The sequence below is a fragment of the Macrobrachium nipponense genome, chromosome 39, assembly GCF_015104395.2.
Source record: "Macrobrachium nipponense isolate FS-2020 chromosome 39, ASM1510439v2, whole genome shotgun sequence".
Lineage (NCBI taxonomy): Eukaryota > Metazoa > Arthropoda > Malacostraca > Decapoda > Palaemonidae > Macrobrachium > Macrobrachium nipponense.
This window is the reverse complement of record NC_061099.1, coordinates 18,750,081-18,772,486: the sequence shown is the minus strand read 5'-3', so window position 1 is coordinate 18,772,486 and position 22,406 is coordinate 18,750,081. Positions and strand designations below refer to the sequence as shown.

The following is a 22,406-nucleotide window of genomic DNA, read 5'->3' as shown; positions in this document are numbered from 1 at the left end:
AAAGATTAGTCTTACTGTTCCATCTGGTTTTAATTTAGAAAATATGTGGTTGGAAAAGTAAAAGGAAGTTCTGGGGATCTGCTCTATGACTCCTAGTTTTAGCAGTCTGTCACATTATATTTCCAATATTTTCCGCTTGTTAGTTGAATAAAATCTATCTTTACCTACCCTTTTTTAATGATCTCTGGGCTTTTAGTTTATTATTAAATGGAATTCTCACCCCTTCATTGATAATTCTACAAGCAAAAGAGGCATTAGGAAGCTTTCTCCAACTATCAATGTTCATTAGTAATGACTTACCTATCCTACTCGCTGGGGGCTCTGGGAGTAGTTATTCATTGGGTGAGCCAAAGGCAAGGTCTCTTGACTTTCTATCCTTATTTATAGCATTAGGCCCAATGTCATGGTGGTCTGGTGCAGAGCAAAGCAAGCAAATTCATTACTGGTGTCGGAGCAAAGCTCATTATTAATTGGTGCGGAGCAAAAGCTCATTATTAAACTGGTGCGGAGCAAAGCTCATTATCAACTGGTGCGAGTGAACCTCGTTATCAACTTTGGTGCCGAGAAAAAACTCATGTTCTGGTGCTAGCAAACATCTTGGTCTGGCGCTGAGTGAGGCTTTTGTGCTCTTGGTGCATAAAAAACCTAGTGCTGAAAAAAAAACCTCTCTTTGACCTGGTTGTGGAGCAAGGCTCAATTTCTAGGATAGAGAATGATTTATTTTTATTCCTTTCTCTTGGCTCCTGAACTATTCGCTTGTCCATTTTGGGACCTCCCCCACCCCCCTGTACCCACCTCGCCTATTACCTCTTCTAAGCGGCTGAGACTTGAATCTAAAGCTAGGGTTACCTTTGAGGAAACTGAACCTTCTTCCCTGAAATCTGCCCCCAAAGTTGAATTTCCTACCCCTGAAGTTTGCTGCCCTCCTCTGAGGAGGGGACCCTTACGAAAGCAGGCAGCAATGGCTGTTTTTGGTCTTCAGTTAAATTCCAAACTTCTTTAATGTCTGCTTTGATTATGAGATCTCTTATCTCTTCCTGAGGTATCTAGGAAGTGCTCTACTTCTGAAATTCCTTATCAAATTTTGTATAAGGTCTATGCTCTTACCTTAGGGGACCAATAATAATCTTGGACAAGAACTCAATGTCATTTACTTTGGAGGGGTACACTATGTGTGCCAGTGCTGCATGCCCTGAAAGGCAGAAATTACTATTCTTAATATTTTCTATGTCATAGAAAAATTTTCTCTTGTGGGTGTCATCAAATATCTTACCTTCAGGCCAGAAATTCAACTTTGGAGTATTATTAATTTAAAAAAGTCTGAAAACTCCTTATTTTGACTACTTACAAAGAATTTATCAATGTTATCACTATGGCCTTCACTGAAAGTTAATGCTACTAGTGAGTTATTTAATTGAATTTTCCCTTCTCTATGAAAAGATGGTTCAGCTTTGAAATTGGTGGAAATATATGAAGGAATGGGTTTATGGAAGGTAAGAAGGTTGAAATCTTCATAATCACTTTCATCTTCATTATTATAAAAGGAAAAGAGGTCTAAATTTGCACTTTCAGGTAATTCAGGTGATCGTCTCGAGCGTTTAGTAGGAGGGGGAGCCTCATTCTTCTTAGCAGGTGAACCACTTCTGCCGAGTTGAATGTTTTATATCGTGATTTATTTACCAACCTTTAATTAAAGTGGTTTATTCACAGTATCGTAAATATGGACAGCAGCGGACCTAGAAGGCTGAAGTCAAGCAAGGGTTCACGACTCAAATAGCCCTCTTAGGTTAATTCAGGGCCTTATTAAGTGACTATGTAAGGTATGTATCTGTATTATTAACATAATCTAGACCTGCTTCCTATGTAACTCTTTGCAGATCGCCCCCAGGGCCTAGGCTAGCATCGATAGGTTTAAAATGAGAAACGTGAACTCGAACAGCCTAACTTACCTGTGGCCTAGCCTACTACCTATTAAGCTACGTGGTTTTGATGTGTCAAGCAAGCAATTTGTATTGTATACCTAGTTATAAGCTTGTTATATATAAATTGGAGCATTTAGTTGGTTTTCTATCATTATTTCATGTAGTAATCATGCACATGCTTTGCTTACGCTACTTACGCAGTTACGCTACGTTCGGAACTGGCTGCTCCAACCATTCAAAACAATAACAAACTTTACGTATGTGGGCCGCCATTTGCATTTGTGACGTCATAAGTCTAACTCCGCTGTTTCCATATGCCGGTTTCGTTGTAAACAGAATTTAAAACCTTACCCTTTCTGAATAATTTTCATGAGAGTTTGATTCTGTTGGAGTAACATATTCACGATATCAGAATTTGAAGGCATTTCACTTCCTGCAGTCGATTGTGGACGTTTTTTGTTACGGTCTACATTCTCCTCTTCGCTGGAGTCGTCACTCAGCCGATGAACATCCACGTAGGAAAGAATTTGCCTCTTCATTTTAGCAGTGGGCAGAGCGGGAGGGAAAAGAGAACCTTCTATGCCGAAGTCAACTTCAAAATTGTGACTACTTTTGCCGAGTCAACCCGCTCGTCTCTGATTAGCACCGCCCCAAGGGGGCGTGGTTTAGCGCTCGCGCCGCCTCTTGGGGGGGGTTTCAGGGGGAGTGTGTAAGCTACCACTGGTGAGTCCGGAAGGTTGAAGCCTCCCTCTCCAGAACGATGGGTTCCCCGTAACCCTCCTTCGGCTTTCGACATGCCCTCTCCCTGGTCCTGGGAGTCCGACAGAGGTCCAGGCCTAGAGGCGTTATGGGGCGGATCTGACGTTCCCTCCTGACGAGAGAGAGGGACGTGAAGCGTCCTCTTCTCTAAAGCTTCTTAGAGGGCGCGAGTCCTTCCGAGAGCTCCAACCCTTGCGCGGGGAGGACGCCTCGGGGAGGACGAGAAGCAATCCTTCAGGATTCGTGCACGTGCACGAACGTTTGGCAGTCTGGGGATTTTCATCAGAAACTGCCGAAGGCACGCCAGATCGGTGGGGGTTCCTCGTAACCCTCCTGCGGCTTTCGACATGCCCTCTCCCTGTGGTCCTGGGAGTCCGACAGAGGTCTAGACCTAGAGGCGTTATAAGGCCGATCTGACGCACCCTCCCCCACTACACAAGGGGCACTGTCACTGCACTTAGCCACTTCACTATTGCTCTTCTAAAGCAAGCACTTTCGATTCTAAGTTCACGAATCGAAAGAGTATAAGAGAAAGGGCAATAACCTCTACAGACACGTTTTAGGGCCCACGAAGGCAACATTACAGGGTTAGGAGTAACAATAACAGAAGTAGCACTCTTCACAACAATGAAGGAGAGCGATCACCTCTCGCAGACATATTCATAACCCGTAGGCGATACTATAGGGTTCGGCAAAATAAAGTCTACAGGAAGGTTAGCAGGTTCACTACCCTGACTGTTGTTTACTGATTAATTGCGTACATACGAATCATATTTTTTCCTTACGGAATTTTAGACATGTTTTACTGATTAATTGCGTACATACGAATCATACGTCTTCCTTACGGAATAGACAAAGTCTCACACTCCTTACATGACAAATCTCAACAAAGAAGCAAGACCCATACCCCTCGTGCATACCAAGTGCGGATCTACCGAAGCTTTTGGTAGCCACACCCTATCTTTGCAGACAACCCACTCTGAAACTAGCCTAACTAGATTCAGATATCTTATGAAAAATGAATCAAATTCAAATCAATTTAAGATAGCGTATGCCTAGCCACAAATCCAAGTAAATAAATCAAAAGACAATTAGGATACTTAGCGGCAATGAAGTTTCCAAAATCCTAAGAACGGACGGTACTGAAAAACAGGTGTTTTCAGCACCGGCGACAGAAAAATTATGAATAGAAAATGGGAATGGTTCCTGATCACCCGCCTCCCAGCGGCGGGAATGGGTACTAACCACCTGGCCGACCACTGCGTTGTGTCGGAAGTTTTTTTAAATTCTGTCGGACTTCAGAAAATACAGCTATATATATATCTGACAGGTAAGTTTCATGAACAAATTGTAATTTCATAATATAATTGTTTCACATATATTTAGCAAGTAATTACACAACTATACTTTTCTACTCGTAAGGCTGCTAAAATTTGAAATTTGCGATAGAGATTCATTTGCTTTTAGTGTAGGTAACTACCCCGCCCTCTACAGGGGGAACCATACGTACAAAACCACAAAGTAAATCACTTATTTTTTGCTTAATGCCCATTAAGGGGTGGAGGGGGACTCTGATCTGTAATTACTTGGTAAGTACTACATGTGAAACATAATTTTATTATGAAAAAAATACCATTTTCATATAATTAACTTACCAAGTAATTACAAAGCTGAATTCACATAAGTAACTTACCCAGTAATTACACAGCTGAATCCCACACTGATAGGTGGTGGGATAAATGGACATACCTATTTGCTTTAAACACAGTTAATAACAATTATGAATTTGAAACAGAAAATTCTGTTAGCCTTGATAAAAAGCCTGTTGTATCCTTACCTGGTAGGAGCTAGAGCAGGTGATTACTGCCTTTTGGTCGTTGCTCTTCTTGACCTGTAGTGACTTGTGGAGCATCTGTGATAAGTCTTCTACTTTTGAGAGGGGACTTTAGAGTGAAGGAGTACTCTGAACACAAAGTAACTAGATAAAAAACTGCCCTTGCCCTGGGCACAGTACCAACTAAATATTCCGACCAAAACAATGTTTTATACACTGAAAACATAAAAATGAAAATACCATCATACCACCACCGACTGGTGGGTACTCAAGGTGCCAGTACCCCCAGGTTCCCCAAGTGAAACTCAACACCAAAAATTCAAGGCAAAGAAGTTACTGGTAGGAAGGATTGCTTCTTATGCTTCTTCCCCTAATAACACAATGGCCACCGAAAGCAGACCTTAGCTACTACAGTTTTCAAAGGTTGTTTCTATTTCTTTCAAATAGTGTGATGCAAAAACGGAATTGCACTTCCTGTATGTAGACTGGAGGATTGCCAAAAGAGACAAATTATGTCTACAAGGATACAAAGTGGCGACAGCCCTGATTTCGTGTGCTCTTACTTTAATAGCAGGAAAAGTTTCTTCATGAATATGTGTGTGTGCTTCTATAATAAGGCTTCTGAGGAAGAAAGACAGAGCATTCTTGAACATAGGTCTGGATGCCTTTTTAATGGAACATCAAAGGTTACTGGCAAAGGACCCTTTCTTCTTCTTCTGGACTTATAATATCCATGAGGTTTTAAATAGAGAACAATTATGGCCAAGGATTGGAAGGAGCTTCATTCTTAGCTAAGAATCCCAGTATGAAGGAGCAAACAGCATACCTTGTGAAAATCCAAAAAGTTTGTCAATGGCCTGTAGCTCGCTTACTCGTTTAACAGAGGCCAAAGCTACTAGAAATAATGTCTTCTTCATTAGGTTCTTAAGGGGGCCGGCCGGCTAATGCCCTTTTTTAAGGACAGGACTTTGATATTCATACCACTTAATAAGGTGACTTGGGACATCTCCAAACCGCATATGATTTTCGCCTCTGACCTTCGGTTTTGTGACGCCAGGGCGATTTATCCCGAAAATAACCACTTTTCAAATTCTATCTCCTCCCTTGATATTTAATATTAAGACCTGGGATTACTACCATATATAGACCTGATGTAGACCTCCAATCGAATGGAGAGTTTTTTTTCTAAAAGTAATTTTTTTGCTAGATATGAATTTTTCAATATGGTAAAAAAATAAACCCTATAAATCACAAGAAAAAAATTTATAAAAAAATACGAAACAAAAAATTGGAAAAAAGGGCTCTATTTGATTGTTCTATAATGTCTTTCTGAGTTATATACCAAATTCCAATGTTATAGCTTTAAAACTAAATTGAAGATAGATTTTGAAGGTCAATAAGTATAGTTTTGAGATAAGGGCGTTCAAAGTTTTCCTTCGTATTTCTATAAAGACAATATTAATAAATAATGATTATTATGAATGTATATTTGTTTTTTGTGTATTAATAAACCAAAACTATTTTATTTATCATAATTTAATCATAAATGATGATCCCTTTCCTCATATATCGCAGCCTGGGGCACTGCTTGAGGCAAGATGGGGCAATCCTTCTTACGCAATTCTCTCTCTCCCTTCACTAACTCTGCTTATTACAGCAAATTTTCTTCTGTGTGTTAACGAGATGTTTTCCTTGTATTTTCCTCTTTGGCATGATGAAATTCTTGCCCGAAACAAAGATAAACAAACGTAATTGCAAGAGAATGTCAAGAGGTGAAACTCGAAGGCGTACACTTTTTACAAAGACAATTTAATAAATCATGATTATTATGAATTTCATATTCCATTTTGGGTATTAAAAAACCAAAACTTTGTTATTTATCATAAATGAAGATCTCTTTGCTCAAAGATCGTAGCCTTAGGCACAGTGTGACGTGTGCTGTCAAGCAAGACGGGGGCGTTACTAAGCAACCCTCCCCTCTCTCTTCACTAACTACGCATATATTATGATATTCTGTAATAATACTTGAGCGATTTTTCTTCGTCTGTATGTTAGCGAGATGTTTCCCTTGTCTTTTCCTCATTGGCATGATGAAATTCTTGCCGAAACATACATAAACATACGTGAAAGCAGGCGAAAGTCAGACGTGAAATGGAACGTGTAGACTACTTGACACTTGACGTCTGTTATCGCACTAAATCAGGACTGGACTTGGTAGCTTGAGCCTGAAGTCTCCTTCTCGACTCGAGGAATGTCTACAGATGCCATTTCTCCCAATTTCTTTGACAATAATTATCAAAATTTACGATAATAGAAGAAATACAGTATTGCATTTTCTTGTACGGATCAATGTTTTAGGCTTATTGAGTTACGTTAACTAATTACCCTGTAACTACGAAAGTAAGAGGAATTTTGAAGAAATATTTCGTATACGTATTCTCAATTGCCATATGAAGCTCCATGAATTTTTTCATGACTGCATTTTTCGCCCTATACCTCCATACATAGAGGTTCCGGCCGGCCCCCTTAAGAGAAATGGAGCAGAGGCTTAAAAGCAGGTCCCATTAACTATTTAAGAACCACATCTAGAATCCATGAGATGGAATTGTCTTTCGCCTGCTTAGATGTCTTGTAAGATCTAATGAGATCACTCAAGTCATGATTAGCAGCTAAATCCAGACCCCTATGTTTAAAAACCGACTCCAACATCACCCTGTAGCTTCTTGTAGTTGATGTTTAGAGTCTCTTGGTGTTTCAATGAAAAAGAAGGAAGTCTGCTATTTGAGTTGCTGCTGCACCACTTGTGGAAGATTGACCACTTTGCCTGGTAGGCTGGGATGGTAGATTGATGTCTACATCTAGAAATACCCTAACAAGTCTGGTAGGTGGGTAGGCCCGCCTGCCCAGATGTAAACATTCCACTTTGCCTTAAGCCGTCTTCTAGTGAAGTCGTGTTTGTGAGCTCTTGCTGACTAGCCATTAATCATGATTTTCCCAGTGGGATATTTCTTTTATTATTTTGAATGATACTATACGTATACATATAGTATATACAGTGGTCCCCCGTATTCGCGGGGGTTGCTTACCAAACCCCCCCCGCGAATACTTAGAACCTGCAAATAGTTGGAACACATAAAAATGCTTAAAACCTCCTATGTATTTTGTTAGTTAAAACTCAAGAAATACCCACTAAAAATTTTTTTACCTGGTTTTTTAAATAGTTTTATCACAAAAAGTGCATTTTATGATGAAATTGATAAAGAAAAAACACACCTGAATCTGTGAATATTTCTCATAGAAAAAAACCGTGAGTAGGCGAATTTTCCGCGAATAATGTGGGGAAATGTCCCAGAGAAAAGTCCGCGAATCGGGAGAACGCGAATACGGGGCTCCAATTTATTGTGTTTGATGTTAATAACTGAATTTAATAATTAATATTCAAACCCAATTTTTGTGATAGCCTTGCAAGCCGCCTTTCTACTTTACAGGCTAAGGGTCAGTGGCAAGGTTGTGCCTACACCCTCATTACATATTTTCGCCCTTTAGCATCAGGGCGAGACAGTGTATTCATTTGGAATTTATGCTTACGCTTTGGAAATTACTGAGAGGAACTTTGGAGGTTTGTCATTTTTTTCCCCTTTATTTCCTCTTCTCTTTCGTTTTTTCAATAGCTTATTGGATGAAGAGAGAGAGAGGGGGCGGGCGTGTGGTGTCGGTGTTTGAGGGATCTCCTCTCATTTTGGAGAGCGGTGCCCTAGGATGCGAGAGGAGTATCCTTATTTTTTTAAAATCATATTTTCTTTCTTTTACAGGCTAACAGTGGTGATAGTCGATTACAGCAGTAGATGGTTGGATATCTCTTTGTGTTGGCTATCCTAACCTCGGAATTGTACCTGTAACTCGTAGCATGCTATGATATTGGTTCTTCAGTGTGTGTACTTTTCCCCTGCTGAAAATTATATTAATCTGCCACAGTTATCCTGGAGAGTTGTCACTGGACAAAGCCTTCACTGCTGCCCTGTGATCATTAACGCTATTCCTGCTCGTAAATGTACCTCATCCTGTAGAAGAAGTCTTGCAGAATTTGGAGGAGAGGTCGAGGAGGAAAAGAGCTCATCAAGTGTTGTCATCTTCCACTTTGTAATCATCACATATTTCTTCAATCTCCTCCCTTAGACTTCTAAGGCTCCCTGCCAAACAAGGAGAAGGTAGCCCGCCCCCTCCCATCACAGGACTTCCTATGGGTCTGCCTGGTCAAACTGAGGAGGCAGTTGGGACTTCTGTTGGCTCGCCTGTTCCTTCAGGAACAGGAACCCTCACACTGTTCCCAGGATCTAGCATGTTGGTACCTAAAGAAGCACAAACTTCGGTTTGCACTTCTGCTGCTAGTCCAAGAGGTTCTGCTCGTAAGACTATTTCCGTGTCGGGCGCTCGTTCGCAAGATTCCCTGAGTGCATGTAAATCTATGGATTCGCATACATCTAGAGTCGATGACGCTGAGTCTGCTCACCGTTACGACTCAGGCATGGAGTGGAAGAAAGAAGTGAGTTGCTCAGGTTACTCACACCTTGCTGGTGATCGCTCGGTACCCAGGGTTGACATGACAGTCCCACGGGACCGTGCACATGGTGAGACCAGTAGGGGGTCTCCCATTCAGTCCTCGAGGCTTTTGGCCTTGACGAGGACTAGCACGCATCGGAGAACGGTACCGGCCCTCACCAGTAAGGTGCACTCTCAAATCCATCCAGACCATGGCCATGTTCGTGTGACCGACCGGTCTTGGTGGCGGTGAACGTTTTTCTTGCTGTGCAAGTTTCACAATCATCCTCAGGAGCGTTTCTCCTGGACAAGAACACACTCCTAGACTCACTTCATGGCCATCACTGCAGGTTGATGGCTGGCCACAACTTGCTTCTCCTGCTAGTTCTGCTAGCAAGTAGAGTGAGTGAATCCAATCTTCCTCACCTATTCCCTTTACTTCCTATAGCTACACCAGGAGGGGTGAGGTGAATAGGAGGGATCCTGCTGAGTGCTCTCCACAGGATTCAGCTTTAGGGACTACGTTCCTGGAAGGCTCTTAGTGTCCCACTGGATGTATGTCCACATTAATGAGGAAGGATCTTCTGTGAATGACGGAGAGACCTCTCACCGTCTCAACATCTGGTATTTAGATTCTTAGGATTTGAACACCTGGAGACTACATTCTCCCTGGCTCTTTCTGTCCTTTGGACAGATTTCTATTCGCAATCCCCTATGGGTTCTTGTTGCATACTCTGTTGAATTGTACTCGCATCCCAGTCTTAAATGATCGCATATATGACTGGTTTTTATGCCTGTTCCTCCTCAATTTCTACAGGAGTCGAGGAGGGGCCCCTCCCCAATGATCGTTTGATGAAATTTGGGGGTCTCGCCGAGCGCTTAAATTCTTTGGAATTACTAGCATCATGTTGCCGAGAACCAAGGCAAGACAAGGCTCACCCAATTATTGTCTTGCAAGAAACGGGTTTTCTCATCAAGCAGGGGAAATCTTACGAATTCTAGTGCTTGCTGAGCGCTCACTATCACAAGTGCTTGGATAGCAAGACTAGCCTTTACCAGTATGTATACAGATGAGTTTGCTCTTCAGTCTGGTTTGGAGTTATGCAGAGCTTGGTACTGCATGCAACATGTTCTAGGTGAATGGTCAAGTACCGTCATCATGTCTTGGACATTAGGGTTGGAGTAGGCACAGAATTCCTCTTTATTCTTCTTCTTGGAGCTTCAGTCTCGAAGGAAAACAGTTAATTGGGAAGAAGCAATAGTTCTTTGCCAACGATTACCACTCATAATTATGTAGTGGTGATCTGCTCAGCTCACTCGACTCTGCTCGGCCAGCCAGCTCTGCCAAGACGAGTGCTCCACTCTATTGAACAAACTCTCTGCTCTTGATCAGTGCAGTCCCTTGCCAAGACATAGCACCCTCCATTACCGTGTTGCAGCAAGTTTTCACATGGGTCATCGTCTTTGTCTTCATCATCTGACACCTCCTCACATCGCTCTTCAAAGGCTTCCATGGCTGGTCAGGCATTTGATGCGGTAGGCTTAGACATCAAGATTCCAATTTTTTTTAATCAGAATCATAGAAGCAATCCCACTCCCTTCTCTAGCAAAAGGGGGAAGGAGACTGGCAATAATGCAAACCCTTCCCAGAACTTTGCATTAATGCCTCTGACTCTAAATATTCTTCCCAGCCCTTTTTCGGATGAGTTACGATTCCTTATTCATTTTGAAAAGACCCAGAAGTACAACTCTTGATCATGCAGCTCCTATACTCCGATCAAGTTGTCAGAGGCAGGGCACTCCTCCTTGCTCTTATGACCAGGAGGAATAGACCAGGTGTGCTGAACACCAGTCAGCTCTGGGGGCTCACTTACATTCCTCCCACCAATCAGTGAGTCTTCCTAATGTAAAGGACCGAGGGTTTGTATATCATGTAGGAACAAATCACAATTTTTAAAAGTAAATTGTATTTTTCCTAACTATACAAACCTGAGGTCCTTGACATTAATGCCCACCTTATGCCACCCCTCAATCTGGAACCTGGGACCAAAGGCAAAGTGAAGTGTTTACATCCAGGTAGGTGGGCCTACCCGCCTACCAGACGGTAGCTACTGCCTAACTACCTTGTTCAAGAATTTAACAGATGTATTCCAGCCTACGCTGAAATTAATTCCTTATGTAAAGGACCTCAGGTTTGTATAGTTAGGAAAAATACAATTTACTTTAAAAAATTGTGATAGTTCCCTGTGCAATATTTGTCAGAGAGAGCATTCCAACTTGTACCCCACCTTTCTTAGTCTGATGATGTCTAATAATGCAACCATTGATACAGCTTTGATTGCCACAATAGGAACTGAAATGTTTACAGGATGCACAAACGAAACACAGGCCCAGAGTTCTAAGCTTTTATATCTTTTCTTCTCTGGTTACATGAGTCTTACAATATGTCCATAAATGGTTGACTCCACAAAGTGCACATCCCTTAACCTGGTTTACTTTGGCATTGGTTGTATTTTTTGGCCCCACTGATGGTTTTTATGGTTTCACACTGTCCTTGTTCTACTGTGAAAGTAGATACTGTAGTTAAGGGTTTAGCTTTTACTGTTTCAGTCTGCGGTAAAGCCCTAAAATTGTGTATTTCCTCTTCATGATACATTTTGAAGGGATCAAATTTTAACCAATCTTCCCCACACCTACGTTTTATTATTTCACTAACGCTACTGGGTACATTTGGTGTAGAGCAAGATGGTATAAAACTCATTTAATTCCAGCTCCTCACTCTCCAATGATCTTATACAGCATTCAAATTGTGTGCTGAATCTTTGTAGCAACTCTGCATCTGCGTTAGGAGTCTCAGTATGGGAGAGTTTTTTTGACTAAACACAACTTGATTTCATCTTTCCTGCCGTAGGTCTTTTAACAAGTTCACTGCTTGTAAATATTTATCTCCTAATTTCAAACCAGATATCAGTTCCAAAGCCTCACTTTCCAATAGGCCCTTCAAATAAGAAAACTTTTGTATACTTGCAAAGTCAGTACATTGATGCATTGATACTTCAAATAGTTCCCAAAATAAATTCCATTCCGATACATCACCATTGAAATGTTTGGGGTCTAATTTAGGCAGCTTTACACTAGCTTTGACAGGTAATATTGGTGCACTAGGTTCATTTCTTACAGCTAGAAGATCCATAATGGAGGAATTTAGTCTATGAATTTCAGTGCCTACATTTAGGATATACTCTGATTGAATCATAATCTGGTCAGGCTGCTCTGCAGATTCGTTAAATCCAATATTTCACTATCCAATTGCTGGACCTTCTGCAAATGCTCCTTCAAGGAGTATCTCACATACACAAACTACAAAAATCCCTGATATAATAATCAACCATAGTAATCCTGGTCATGGCACCTGGCACCATTTTATTACTACTCGCTTAGTAATAAATAGCGCATTCCAAATCACAAGGGAACATATGGCCTAAGGTGACTTGGAACATGACAACCAAATTGTGGTCTAAGCCATACTACGACACCCAGATTACTATATGTACTCATTTTAAATGACATTGAATTGAATATTGAATTTAGGCCAAAGGCCATTCAGCGCTGAAATGGAAATCAATAGTAAGAAGTTTGGAAGGTGTAACAGGAAGAAAACCATGCAGTTGCACTGTGAATTAAGTGTTAGGAGAGGGTGGAAAGTAAGATGAAGAAAGAGAATATGAAAGGAGGTACAGTAAAGATTGTGAATGATAGATTCCTTATTGTGAATGACAAGATCTCTATCCTAGCCTGAATTATATGAGACTGGCTTCCAGCACAGTCTATACTTCGTAATTCTCATTCAACGCACATCATAAGAAAACTACCCTCCTATATATGCATATCCCCTGAAGGCACTTTCCCCACATGAACTTTGAACAGAGAATACTTAGGTGATTATGATAGAGATCTTGATGACTTCTCATTGTCTTAATTATGGTAGAGTCCATGAGACAATTTTGCACAACCTAACACTCTGGCTGATGTAGCGAGACTGCCCACAACTGTGGTTGACCAAACCACCCAGTGTATTCAGCTAACTACTGGACCAACAACAAGCAACAGACGGTCAGCAGTTAAAGCTATTACAGTGGACCCCCCATATTCGCATTCTCCGGATTCGCGGATTTCTCTCAGGAACATTTCCCGACATTATTCGCTGAAAATTTGCCTATTCATGGTATTTTTCTATGAGAAATATTCACAAATTCCTGGTTCTTTTTATCAATTTCATCATAAAATGCACTTTTTGTGATAAAACTATTAAAAAAACCATGTATAAGCATTTTTACTGGGTTTTTCTCAAGTTTTAACTAACAAAATAGGTTTTAAGAAGCATTCTTATAGGGGTTCCAACTATTTGTGGGACCTAACTATTCACGGGGGGGTGGGGGGAGGGGGGTCTAGTACACATCCCCCGCAAATACGGGGTGACCACTATACATGCATACTTACAAACTAATACATGAAATAACTAAACACAACGCTTTTCCTGACTAAATACAAATACAACAAAACAAGATACCTTCCTTTCATACAATATGCATTTCCACTTATGTAAATGAGGAAAATATATGCAAAAATACATTACAACCTCTCTTGTCAAAGTTTCGAAAATCTCCTAGCTGTCAGTCTTTCTGGAGGAAAGGCAAAAGTAGCCTTCCCCTGTTCCCTCTTCACAGACAACCAATCCTCTACATCTCTCAATGCCAGCTTTGCAGAGGAAGAAAGTACCATCTGAGGCAGCAGTCTAGCATCTGACTGGTTCCTAAGAAATGTCAAAGCTGGAGAAGCTAGGGTTGCTGGTTGAAAATGTGAAGGAAAAGTGACCAGAAAATACTTCGACATCAAAGCGTATGCTGTAGGAGGGGGCTCCTGAACGACTTCTTTCTCTTCAGAAGAGACCGGAGACAAGGATAACTCCTCAGAAGGCTTAGATGCAGAGGAAGCCTTATGCAGCAGTCCCAGCACATCATCTAATCCATTCTTAATATGAACAAAGGAAGGATCTTCAAGAGCAGGCGAAGAAGCATTGGGAGCTGGGCACTCCGCTGAACTTTGGCGCTTAATAGGTTCGAGGCACTAACCGGGGTGTTGGCACCAGACACTCGGATGGTGTTGAGCGCTTAGAAGATGGCTCCATCCAGAATGAGGTGGGTGCTCGGAACGAGACGGGCACTCTGGAGTCCTAGATTGGTGCTCAGGAAAATGAGACGGGCGCACTGACACAGAATGGTGCCCTGAACACAAGCATTTCCTAGATGAACATTGTGGCACCAAAACCTGGCTCTCTTGTTTGGGAGAATAACGAACTGAGCCTTTGAAAGTGCTGGAAACCTACAGCTCCCTCTCCTATGAATCCCTTCATCATTTCCTGCATCATCTCTTGCACTGCATTCATCTTTACCCCAAATTTTTTGTCCATTTTCTCAACCATTCTCTCTTCCGCTCCTTTCACCTCTTCTTTCATTTCCACTTTCGGACTCCTTAGCATTCCTCTCATTTCCTCTAACTCGCTCTTCAGCTCCTCACACTCTACCCTTAACCTCTCATTCTCCACTTCCAACCTTTCCTTAGCTTCCCTTGCCAACCGCAACTCCTCCTTCAGCCTCTCCATCTCCTAGAACCCTTCCATCCTCACTTTCTCCACCAATAACACAACTCACTACCCCAATCGTCCTGCAGCTTCTGCACCAACAGTCCCTGTTCAGGCGCCAAAAAATAATGCCGCAGGATCACAAGCTTAAAAAACAAGCGGGTAAATCCCCCCCCACATAAACTTAATCAATCCGGCTACCAAACTCACCCTCAGTCACACTTTCCTCTTTACACTACAGAATATACGCAGGACTATTGACCCACACCTACACACAGAACAAAAAAACACAAACACATGTACTCACCCAACTCCAGATACTCCGGGCTATGCTGTGCTGTCTGCCGGTCAAGGTCGCAGACACCAACAACACAACAATAACCCAACACCCAAGGACCACAACTCAAGAGCACAGCAAACCAACAAGGAACACAACCACAACTCAACAATACAACAACAAACAAGGAATACAACCACAAAAAAACACTGCACACAACCACCAACACAAAAAGGCAACACAAACACCCACCAACAATACCAAGAAATCACAACAGCTCACCAACAACAACCCTCAACAACTCACAACCACAACAACTCACATATAACTCAACAAAAACTCACAAGCACAACAAATCCAACAGCACAAGCACAACAACTCTAAAGCAACAATATCAACCTAAGAACAACTAAACAACAAAACACAAAACTCAACTGACTTTCAATGCCTTCAACAGACTGCTGCCGACGCTACTGACTATCACAGGCTCTCACCCAAGACTAACTCAAGACTGCCTCCAAAACCCAGAACTCTAACAGCCAACTCCAGCTGCACCAGCAGACAACCCAGAACTCACCAACAGCCAATTCAATCACTAACCATCCCTCTCTCTCTCACACACACAGACGTTGTCAAATGGAACTCCATAACTCCTCCATACCACACACATGTTATGCGACAACGGAGTGGCAATTTCACGCACACGCAAGATGTGAACGACCCTATAAGATGTAAAAGTCAATTGCTGTCTGCATCACCGCAACGCAGTGAACTGCGTTGGCAAAATGCATTGTGTGAAAAGGTCCTTAGTGTGGCCCAAGTGTAAGCTAAACCTGCTTGGTAGGACTGAGAGTATTACAAGAATACAATCATCCCCTCCCTAATCATGTTATGGGCAAACCAGATAGAATGCCAAGAGTCCTATCCCCAAAACTAGACCCCCTGGAATCCGTGGTCCAGCCCTGAAGAATAGTTCTGCCCTTGAGATATTGAATTGATATCCCTTAGGTACAAACATTATCGGGTAGTTGATGGTCCTACCATAATTTCCACTACAGTAGTACCTCGAGATACGAAATTAATCCGTTCCGAGGCGGCCTTCGTATAATGAGTTTTTCATATCTTGGAACACATTTTACATGTAAAATGGCTAATCCGTTCCAAGCCCTCCAAAAACACCCCATTAAATTTCATAATAAAGCTAAATTGACCTATAAACAATGAAATACTACAACAATTTGGACCATTCAATACCTAAATTAAGAATAAAAATCCAAACCTGTAAATAAAGTGTATATTAGTGTACAAGAAATATTAATACTGTAACGTAAAATGTCGAAGCTTAGCTATCGAGTGAGGCTATCTCCGAAAGTGGCGGCAGAGGAGGAGGAGGAGGACAAACGGCAGATACGTACACTTGACTTTACGAAACACATAAAAAAATGTCAAAAAACAAACTAAACTTTACAAAACTCATTAACAAAACTGTAACACTTAACTTTACAAAAAACTTAAAATAAAATTTATTTTGTCTTTTTTTTATTTTTACATTTCGTTTTACTTTTTTATAGTTTACGTAATTTCAATTTCTTCACCACCGAATGGATGCCAGTCCGTTTACGGAATTTTTCGAACCACCCATGAGAAGCCTTGAACTCTGGGGTTGCCGTTGATGTCCCCTCTCCCCCGTCGTCTTTGGCTTGGGCAATCAAATCGCCGAAAATAGCACTGGCCTTCTGGCAGATTGCCGTCTCGGTTATCGTATCGCTATCGATTTCTTTGTCCTCGATCCATACAAGAAGCAGCCTTTCCATTTCATTATGCACATGGCTCCTCTTGTTGGACAAAATAGTGACGCCCTTGGAAGGTGTAGCTGCTTTGATGGCTTCCTTCTGCTTAAGGATGGTGCCTATCGTCAACGGATTTCGGCCGTATTCCTTAGCAATCACACTCAACCGCAAGCCAGCTTCATACTTTTTTATTATCTCAATTTTTGTCTCCATAGAAAGCATTCTCTTCTTTCTGTGAACTTCAGCAACTTTCTTGGGACCCATGACTCTATGTAATGTACGTAATTAAGTTACGTTCTCACAACACGATAAAGTAGCATAACACGATAATATGTATGTACTGCAACGAAATCACTAACGAATTTACGTTACTAAACGAAATCGTTGGAGCGAACGAATGCCGATTGCGTACGGTAAAGTTTCGGGTGCGAAGTGGCCGAGGTAAAGCACGCCAACATGTAGTACGTATGTATAGAAGATGCATGATGGGAGGGATGCTGTCCAATTAGAGAGAAGGATCTCATGGCTTGGCTAGCATCAGGAACCAATGGGAGAGCAGGAGGATGGTGGCGAGTCTACTATAACTAAGATGGCGGCGTGCGGCGCGAGTTTCAAAATTGTTATGGGGCGAATCTCGGACTTTCAGAAACCTTTCGTATCTTGAAAACTTTTCGTATGTAGAGCAGTAAAATTTTTCGTCTTTGCTTTCGTAACTTGGATTTTTCGTAAGTTGAGCCTTTCGTATCTCGAGGTACTACTGTATTTAACTTTTATATCTTTCCTTATTTATCAGGTCCAATAAATGTTTTGCAAAAGTGGAAAATTCCACAAACATTAACCTAAAGAAATATTATGATATATGGGACTCTTGGACTTGAACCCAGGAACAAATTCCTGGGATTCAAGAGCCTCCTCACCACATCAAGATGGTCCCAGGTTGAGGGGGAACGACAGCAGAGAAGAAGTGATTTTCTCTGTGTTGTTGTACCAATAGTTCTCTGGTAGAGGGAGGGGTGGTTGCCTACACTAAAAACATATGAATCGCTACCATGAATTTCAAATTTTAGCTGTCATGCGAATACAAAAGTAAACCTGTGCAATTACTTGGTAAGTTAATTATGTGAAATTTAATACTTCAAATGAAAGAGATTCTAAAAAATATAAAACAAAATTTATACAGTACCACATAATTATTGACATAAAACATGAACAATCCATTTCCTACAATACCGTCAAGCTGGAGTGCTGCAGATGAAACTCCTCGTTTTCTGGTAGGATAGCTGGATCCCGTACCAAGGAAATAAAGCTTCATACTGGATGATCTGAAACTAGTTTGAACAACCGATTAGTATTGCAATTTTTCTAAGTATACATAATTTGCATTTTCATATACATACAAATTTTAAGTATTTCATATGGATATTGCATGGAGCAAGCTAGCTTAGTCAATGAAGTTTGCTTAAAAGGTACTAGTTAGGTAATGGCAGGTAAGTGAGAGGTGATAGGTACCACCCATTCTTCTGATTGTACCCTCTCACTATTACATCAGCAAAAAAGGGGCAAACGTTAGGATGGTTAGAAGTGGAATCATGCATAAAATATGGATACTATGTACATCTAGAAAAGATTGAGATTCTTGCCAACAAGAAAACAAATTATCATCTGTTATGAAGATTTGTTCCTTAGGGTAAAAGGATTATAACTTGTAGTTTCCCTTTTCCCTAGAGAGCTGCTAACTATAACAGCAACTCTGAGGAAGACAGGATCAACCAATTGCCTACAAAATACAAAATATATTTGCCATTCAAACGGGCCTCAGCAGACATGGAAGAGAACACTTGCATGAACACTGTGGGGTAGTTGACACTGAACAGGTACTAGACTGTTCTACCACAAAGTGGATGTACTATATGTAGTCATCATGGCTGATATCTAGAAATATACATTTTTTAGGTATTTAGGTACACAGAGAGCACAGAGTCTGACAGAATGTTGGGTTCCCATCCTGAAATGAGTTTTGAGTGGAACCTTATTTGGCTGAGACTGATGACTCATATTCAATCAATCAACTTCCCTCCACGGAAGAAATGCTAATCGCCTTCATCTTGGCCAACTGGGAAAGCGCTTTGAGCAATCCTCGACAGTATTCTGGGAACAGGAGACAGGATGGGTGTCAGTCCTTGCGAGGAAATCGTGACTGCCCCAAAGAGTCTACCCTTCATTCTGGCTCCCCTGTCACTTGACATGTTGTCCAATGGTATGACAGGCACCCTGTACCCAAAGCAGCGGCAATGGAGGAATGGCATCATTAGTATCCTCCTCCCTTTACCTACTTCTTAGGTTAAGGCTGAGAAGAAGGTCAAAAAGGGCTGGGAAAACTGCTGTGATTCTAACTGGTATTTGGAAACTAATGGCTTTATCCCATTTCCAATGTCACAAGTGTAACTGCCCCCCAAAGACTTAGCTGCTGCCCCTTTTGTGGACCGAAGAGAGGCTCTGAAGGATACTGCCCAGTGGATTAAGCAGTCCTGAGTGTTAGTATACCTCCTCTACACTAACAAGTCAACACTGCATTTAGGGAAAGTTAAAAGTATCCCAGTGCAGACCCATTCCAAAGGATATTGTTCTCAATTGCAAAAGAAGGGTCAACAAGGCTGATCTTTTTCACAAGAACAGAAGTGACCCTCTTCACAGAGGCTAAGTAATAAAAAAAAAGTAGTGAAGGAGAGGTCTCTTGGAATGCCAAGAGAAGGTCTTTAGCTAATGAACACAAAGGACACCATAGACGCTCCAGATACAGCATTCTAAATGAAGCAAGGGCACCAATCACCAATAATTACTCTTTGAAACAGCTACAATGTAGGTTGTCAGAGACGAGAACATCAAGACGTTCACTCTCAACAGCAGCCACAGCACAGGTGCTTGGGTTACGATGGCTAAGTGGGAGATTCTCAAACTCACCTACCTCATGCCATTAACCACCTGGTTACCAAGATTAAAATACAATTTCCAGCTCATGCTCAGAATACTTCGAAAAGAGGAGATGATTTGTATTTCAGTAGGAACACAGGGTCTGTCAACACTCCTAAAATGCTGGTCTTTTGTGTATTTTGGACAAACACTATGAAACACCTGATGGGTACTTATGTTTAATACATTATACTAATTGAAAGGCCAGTTTCTGTTTATCCTACTTTCAAGATTTCAATTCAAATAAGATTTTTTAAATTTTGGGGGGAAGATGCTCCTTTTTTAAATTAAGCTTAAACCAGTAAAACACAAGGTACAATAGATAGCTGTATTAAGTATATTTTGAGAGACAAACATAACAAGTGGATATCCAATATGTACTCTATCAGTATGAAGCATAAAATGACAACAGAGTTTAATATTGATTAACATTTGGACATGGTTTGGTAAAGGTTGACAATTAATTTTCTACTATAACTTGGCTAAGTTCAATGGTGCCCATTGGTAAAATGTGCCTCCCAGGTAAAACAGAACTTGTCCAACTTTGTCAACAACAATTCATAAAACCCCTATCTTTAAAATTGAAAGGTCATTTAGGAGATACTAAAGAGAAGCCCATTGGTCAATTAGCTTAGTAGTATCAACTGCATCATGTTACTATGTAATGAGACATTTAATTTGGATTATGAAACACTTGTGCTTTGGAGTTTTGGGGTACCTAGTATGCATTCCTATGGAAGGATCATGACTAAATTGGGGGGGTAACAGGTAAGGGCACAACGTCCAAGGTTAGGTCAGGTAACAAGCAGGTCTGGTTAGCCAAGGCCAGTCTATGTGACCCCTCCATTTACATCAAAATTTATAGGTTACTCAGATCTGATAGAAAATTACATTAAAATCTTTTCTAAACTAGGCTAAGGCTAGCCTACGTCTGGTACTAAGGGAATACCTATAAAAGGTCAAGCCCCTTGTCCCACTGAGGTTGGTTGGTTTTATAAAGTTTAGGTGTAACACCAAGCACTGGGGCAGCAAAGGCCATTCAGCGCTTACTTGTCCCACTAAGGGGATAAACAATTTAGATCCGATCCTGTCCCTACGTTAACTTAGGTTAGGCTATACCCCATAGAGTGCTTTACAACTTGTGGAGCCTATAGATTTGACAGATGGAGTGTGTATGCTTTCAACTGCATACCTAAAAATTAGGTAGTAAAGCAATTTCTAGTCAAACATTCCTGCTGATGCAATCCACTAGCTTTCTGGTTCTCCAAATTGGATATGTCGCAGTTTCGCACTAGAGACCCCATACTTATTGGGCATAGGTAGAACAGCCTCAGACAGAACAAGAACAAATCTGAATGTTCTGCACCCAGACTAGGCTGAAGGTCATGAATAACGATAATCAAGGCTAGCCTATGTAGTTTAAAATTGATGTATAGCCCTAGCTCTTATTGTTACCGAATGATTGCTAGGGTAAATGATCGAATGGCCTCCTGGCGACCACCTGAACGGTAGCGCGACCACCTTCCCAAACAAAAACTATATGTGATAGACATTAGGCCAAGATAGACATTAGTCACGAGCCATAACCCGTGGAAGCAACACCTCTAGACCTCTACTTTCCTATCAAAAAGTGGTCGCGCTCCCGTCCAGGTGGTCGCCAGGAGGCCATTTGTTCATTTACCCTAAAGATGAGAATTGGTTATTCCTGATCAAACCATTTAATTCATGGGCCACCTCAGGTAGCAGAAAAAAAATTTATTATAAACCTAGGTACCCAAAATTACCTGATCGGTTAATAAGAACACGTTAAATTAGGTAATAAATTAAAATTATACTACTATTGTAGCAATATATTGTTTTAAGACCTTTTTTTAGTAAAGTGGCGACAATTATTGGGGGAATTAAGGCCAAGAAAACTGTAAATAAAGTTAAATGGAAACTGCCACTTAGAGAGGGATTTAAATAGTACTATGAAGAGGATTTAAAGGGTCTACCACTGATTTACCTATTTACTTGGAATGTTACGTTTTGCCTACAGTAATTGTGTAATGGTTTTGGAACTGACACTACACTGATAATGAATAAAGTGGTAGAATAAAGTATTGTTGCTAAATAGCTAAAGGTGGGAAGGAAGGAAGTTCAAATCAAACAAGAATAATCAAGAAAATAGCTACTCCTAATCAACAGTGACCTCAGCGTCACATAAAATGTTGAACGGGAAACTAAAAACAATTGTGTGGGTAACAAGTCTACACCTACTTCCACAGGAGTCAAGTATCAGCAGGAACAGCGTTCGTACTTCGTAGAGTGATATTGGAGGAACTAAGGCAACCATAACAAAACACATGTTGAGGAACATCTTTAATACCGATTACCGATACACGGTGACACACCCCATTTCATCAATAATCCTGTTCATCATCAAAACCCCATTTCGCCACCAAGAGCAAGAATTCTTCATAATGAAATCTGCTATGTCACTTTTACCTAATACGGTTTTCCTTAGACTAAGATAATATTAGGTTAGAATAATACACCGTCAACCTTATATTTTGCTCGTATTGTACGTCGATATTCACTCATTATGGCGTTAAATCACTACTGTATTTTATGGGTTTAGCGTTCCGCTGAAATGTTATATTGTAATAGACTTTCAAACTGATTAACTGTTTTT

General features: G+C 41.0%; 1 protein-coding gene across 4 annotated transcripts in view; it reads right to left on the bottom strand.

Moving 5' to 3' along the window:
* Positions 1–22,168, bottom strand: part of LOC135210172 (zinc phosphodiesterase ELAC protein 1-like) — a 109,647-nt gene extending 87,479 nt beyond the window's left edge. The window contains exons 1-2 of one of the 4 annotated variants that reach the window (XM_064243001.1): positions 21,992–22,168; positions 17,993–18,090 (exon numbers count right to left, since the gene is read on the bottom strand). In XM_064243001.1, the coding sequence (XP_064099071.1) occupies positions 17,993–18,074 (82 nt within the window). In that variant the 5' untranslated portion in view covers positions 18,075–18,090; positions 21,992–22,168. Of the gene's footprint in view, positions 1–17,992; positions 18,091–21,038; positions 21,117–21,187; positions 21,272–21,516; positions 21,560–21,991 lie in introns of those variants that run through there. The other 3 variants (XM_064243002.1, XM_064243003.1, XM_064243000.1) reach the window with 3 other exon arrangements.
* Between the last annotated feature and the right edge of the window lie 238 nt (positions 22,169–22,406).